Consider the following 5,657-nt stretch of genomic DNA (forward strand, 5'->3'; position numbering starts at 1 on the left):
CCAGGATGGTTTCGATCTCCTGACCTCGTGATCTGCCCGTCTCGGCCTCCCAAAGTGCTGGGATTACAGGCTTGAGCCACCGCGCCCGGCCTGGATGTATGTTTATACATTCAGCATTTGGTGGACGTTTGGATTGTTTCCAGTTTGGGACTTAAGAATAAAGCTGCCGTGAACATCTGAGTATAAGTCTTGGTGTGGGCATATGTTTTTATTTTGGGGAGTACACTCTTTGGAGTGGAAATACCAAGTCTTATGGTGTGCTTTTAACTTGGTAACAAACTACCAAATTATTTACCAGACAGAGTGTCTGTATCATTTTGCATTCCTATCTGAATAGTTACAATTTTTAATCTCTCATTTTGAGTGAGGTTGAAAGTATCTTTTCGTATGCTTGATTTACTTGTATTTCCTTTTCTATAAACTATTCAAATCTTTTTGCCTGTTGTTCCATTAGGTGATAGAACTTTTTAGTGATTTGCAGGCATTCTTTATATATCAGGGAAAATTTTTGACCGTGCTATGAGTTACAGACTGCTTTTTCCATTTGTCAGGTATCTTTTAAGGAGACATATTATGGTGAGTTTTGCCATGTAGAAATTTGTCACTCTGAAGTTCTTAACCTCACAGTTATTTACTAATACAGGACTTCACATAAGAAACAAGATATCTCTTTTAATTAACCTTAAAGTATAGATTATGTTTTCTAGCAGTGTTTTCCGTAGCCATAACTTCAGTGGAAATAAAGAAAAATAATGTGAAAACTTAAGTTTTCTACATTCTCATAAGAATGTTACCACCTTTTAGAAACATAGCTACAGCATGGAAACGAGATTGTATCTTAAATTATGTGTATATAAGAGAAAAAATATTAAAAGTAATATTACATGTGTCTGTTGCAGAAATATCCGCACAAGATGTTGACGTTGCAGACTTGGCTAGTGCCAGCCTTGTTTATTTTTCTCACCACTGAATCAATAGGTAAGGTTCATGAAATACCCTATCTTCTAACTTCACAAATTAGGTATATATATTTTTATATTATTAAATAATTAAGCTTATGTTTAATTATTATGTTCATATATTATGTCTAGGATAATCAAGAGAATAATATCTTAAATTGATTTTAATAAAAATATTCTCGATAATCTGTTTTTGTATAATTTGAGTTGTTAACAGTCATTCAGTAATCTTAAATGCTGTATATCAATACTAATAATAACTTTAAAATGGAGAAGGAAAAAAGTATGTGGGTTCTGTTTTTCAGTAAATAGGAGAAAATTTGTTAAATCTTGTTAAGTTTTACATCATTCATACTACATGCTCTTTAAGTATTGAAGGGCTGCTTCCCTGTGTCTCTAAGTCCTCGTCCCCAAACTACAGTTACCCAGATATCCAGTCATTCTATAGGATCTGGCTTTTAACCCTGTGCATGCTGATTACCTTCCTGATTCTTCACTTAGTTGCTTGTATTACATTTAAAATAGAATACTGGCTGGGCATGGTGGCGCACACCTGTAATCCCAGAACTTTGGGAGGCCTAGGCAGGAAAATAACTTGAGTCCAGGAATTCAAGACCGGCTTGGTCAACAAAACAAGGCCCCAGCTCTCTTTTTTTTTTTTTTAAATTAGCTAAGTGTTAGTCCATTCTCAAACTGCTATAAAGAAAGACCTGAGACTGGGTAATTTATAAAGAAAAGGTTTAATTGACTCACAGTTCTGCAGGCTGTACAGGAAGCATGGTGGCATCTGCTTCTGGGAGGCTTTGGGAAGTTTCCAATCATGGCAGAAGGCAAAGGGTTAGTGAGGCATCTCACATGGCGAGAACAGGAGGAAGAGAGAGAGAAAGGGAAGGTGCTACACACTTTTAAATGACCAGAACTCACAAGAACTCATTCCTCATCCACAATCTCGAGGCAGTACCAAGTGAGAAATCCACCCCTATGATTTAATCACCTCTCCACCAGGCCCCACCTCCAACACTGGGGATTATGATATGACATGAGATTTGGGTGGGGGCACTGATTCAAACCATGTCACGCCTCTAGTCCCAACTACTCAGGAGGCTGAGCCAGGAGAATCATGAGCCCTGGACCTCGAGGTCACAGTGAGCCATGATCATGCCATTGCACTCTATCCTGGGTAACAGAGCAAGACCCTGTCTCGTAAAAAATACTTATCTGTACGTGTATGTGTGTGTGTGTGCCTATAAATAATACTATTCCAGCTCTCCCCCTTACTAGCTATAGGACCTTGGTCAGTCATTTTCTGTGCCTCAATTTCCTAATCTATGAAATGGTGCTAATAATGGTCACTACCTCCTAGGATTATTAGTGAGGGTTCAAGAAGTTAATATAGAGGCCAGGCATGGTAGCTCGTGCCAGTAATCCAAGCACTTTGGGAGGCCGAGTTGGGTGGATCATTTGAGGTTAGGAGTTCGAGACTAGCCTTGCCAACACGGTGAAACCCCGTATCTACTAAAAATACAAAAATTAGCCAGGTGATAGTGGCACACACCTGTAATCCCAGCTGCTCAGGAGGCTGAAGCAGGAGAATCACTTGAGCCTGGGAGGTGGAGGTTGCCATGAGCCAAGATCACCACTGCACTCCAGTCTGGGTGACAGTGAAACCCTGTCTCAAAAAAAAAAAAAAAAAAAATCTGGGCTTGGTAGCATATGCCTGAAAGTCTCAGCTACTTGGGAGGCTGAGGTGGGAGAGTCACTTGAACCCAGGAGGCAGAGGTTGCAGTGTGTGCAGATTGTGCCACTGCACTCCAGTCTGGGTGGCAGAGTGAGACCCTGTCTCAAAAAACAACCAAAAATAAGTTAATATAGAGGAAACATGTGGACAGTGCTTGGCCTACAATAAGCATTATAAAAATGATAGTTACTGCATATTTATTATAAAGGTTATTGTTGTCTTTGAATAAAAGGTTCTTTATGAAAAAAATAAATGTAATATACCAAAACCAGTCTGACTACAGTGGCTTTCATACTTACTTTGATGTGAACATCATTTTTATAAAGTTATGTAACTGTGTGGTAGGTGAGATATACCCTTGTTTCATGTTTAGCTAGTGATCAGTGAAAATTCTCAGGTGGTTTTTACATAAGTTACTCTTAAACTAGTTCTCCCTCACCCTATGTATGTTTCTTATTACCTAAATAGGGTATATTTCCTCGGTTGCTAATTTCATTTTATCAGTTTTAGCCTGTTATTCTACTCTTTCAACATAGTTTTGAATCCCAGCATTTTCATCTGAAGTGTTAGCAGTTGTTTGTAGTCCTGTCCTCTGCTAATTTGATAAGCACGTGTGTCTATCTTTTCCCAAGTTGTGGATTAAAATGTTGAAAATAACAGGACTGCATTAGTTACCTGTTGGTCCCTCACAAATACTCCAAATCTTCAAGGCTTAAAATGATAATAATATCTCTCATGGTTTGTATAGGACAGGACTATAGATAGGCAGGCACAATCAGACTTACTCATCTTTGTTGTACAATGTCTGGGGCCTCAGCTGCAGTATTCAAACTGGGAGCTGGAGTCATCTGCAGACTCCTTCGCTTATATGTCTGTTGTTGATGGTATCTGCAGGCTGGGGCTATTGTCCAAAACACCATACGTGGCCTCTTTTTATGGCCTTGGCTTTCTTACAATGTGTGACTGGGTTCTAAGGGCAGATATCCCAGGAGAGAGAAAGAAAGCTAATTGAAGTCTGTATTCTTTTAATGATATAGCCTCTGAAGTCTCAAAGCACACTCCATTGGCTGGAGTGGACACAAGGCACCCATACAGATCTGATGTGGTTGGGGAAATGCAGTCCCCACCTCTTCATGAAAAGAGTGTGCGTGACATCGTAAGAAGAATATGTGGGATGGGATAAATATGTAGGTGTAGCCATTCTTAAAATACAGTCTTCTCCAAGAATTGAGGGCATGCACTTAAGCATATTCTACTTAAGACCACCCTCTGATTGACTTTTTTCTTAGTCAATATTTTTATATATGGGTAATCAAATATAAATATGAGTATGAACCTATAAAAGTAGCCAAATAGTAATATCTTAATATTCATTGTAATATCAGTTACAGTATATTCTTTTTCCTTTGTTTTTCTTTTTTTCTTTTTTCTTTTTTCTTTTTTTTTGAGATGGAATCGATTTGTCACCCAGGCTGGAGTACAGTGGCACAATCTCAGCTCACTGCAACCTCCGCCCCTCAGGTTCAAGCAATTCTGCCTCAGCCCCCTGAGTAGCTAGGATTACAGGTGCGGGTCACCACACCCGGGTAATTTTTGTATTTTTAGTAGAGACGGGGTTTCACCATGTTGATCAGGCTGGTCTAGAACTCCTTACCTCAGGTGATCCGTCCACCTTGGCCTCCCAAAGTGCTGGGATTACAGATGTGAGCCACTGCGTCCGACTCAGTTATAGTGTATTCTAATTCACATTTTTTCATCTTGCCCTATAAACATTCAAAATAACTTTATCAGATACCTTTCTTAATTGAAATACTTTCTTTTTACAATTTAATCTCAGCCTGGTAGCCCTATGAAATGGGATTAATTTGGCATGGGATGGTTTTAGTGAAGCTATGTCTCACTTTGAAAAACGGAACATTTGCCCTTTTTTTTTTTTTGAGGTGGAGTCTCACTCTGTCACTCAGGCTGGAGTGCAGTGGTGTGATCTTGGCTCACTGCAAGCTCCGCCTCCTGGGTTCATGCCATTCTCCTGCCTCAGCCTTCCGAGTAGCTGGGACTACAGGTGCCCACCACCACACCTGGCTAATTTTTTGTATTTTCAGTAGAGACGGGGTTTCACCATGTTAGCCGCAATGGCCTTGATCTCCTGACCTAGTGATCTGCCTGCCTCGGCCTCCTGAAGTGCTGGGATTACAGGTGTGACCCACTGTGCCCAACCCATTTGCCCATTTTTAATATTTCTCTTATTCTATGTGTAAAAATTAATCATATTGCTGGGCGCGGTGGCTCAAGCCTGTAATCCCAGCACTTTGGGAGGCCGAGACGGGCGGATCACGAGGTCAGGAGATCGAAACCATCCTGGCTAACACGGTGAAACCCCGTCTCTACTAAAAATACAAAAAAATTAGCCGGGTGAGGTGGCGGGCGTCTGTAGTCCCAGCTACTCGGGAGGCTGAGGCAGGAGAATGGCGTGAACCCGGGAGGTGGAGCTTGCAGTGAGCTGAGATCCGGCCACTGCACTCCAGCCTGGGGGCAGAGCGAGACTCTGTCTCAAAAAAAAAAAAAAAAAAATTAATCATATTGAGTCTCTAATTATATCTTATGTTTTTAGTACTCTAGAGTATATTTCATATTTAACGTCCCTATAATTACTTTAAAGAAAGTTTAACAAGTGATTTTGCCAAAGAATAAAGTGATGTCTAGGGAGTTGTAAGTTCTGACCCAGTATCACAGAGTAACTTAGAGATTCTCCACTAGATGAAGGACCATACTATTGGAAATTGAGAGTAATATATATGCACTAAGATTTACAGTAGACATGTATAAATAACAGCAAGATGATATAAACAGGCCACATTATAAGTTTGAAACAAAGAAATACACATTCCAGCTCTGCATTTTACAAGCTTTATGAGAGGTCCTGGGATTCCATTTGGGGATACCATTTTGACTGCAAAAAC

The 5,657-nt window shown here is 40.1% G+C and overlaps 1 protein-coding gene across 1 annotated transcript in view; it reads left to right on the forward strand.

Moving 5' to 3' along the window:
- The window catches only part of IL6ST (interleukin 6 signal transducer), a 46,146-nt gene that overhangs the window by 6,822 nt on the left and 33,667 nt on the right, over positions 1–5,657 (forward strand). Inside the window, exon 2 of the mRNA XM_011942928.1 lies at positions 900–978. Within this exon, the coding sequence (XP_011798318.1) occupies positions 915–978 (64 nt within the window). The 5' untranslated portion in view covers positions 900–914. The remainder of the gene's footprint in view (positions 1–899; positions 979–5,657) is intronic.

The sequence above is a fragment of the Colobus angolensis genome, unplaced genomic scaffold (genome assembly GCF_000951035.1).
Source record: "Colobus angolensis palliatus isolate OR3802 unplaced genomic scaffold, Cang.pa_1.0 Scaffold212, whole genome shotgun sequence".
In the NCBI taxonomy this organism is placed as follows: Eukaryota; Metazoa; Chordata; class Mammalia; order Primates; family Cercopithecidae; genus Colobus; species Colobus angolensis.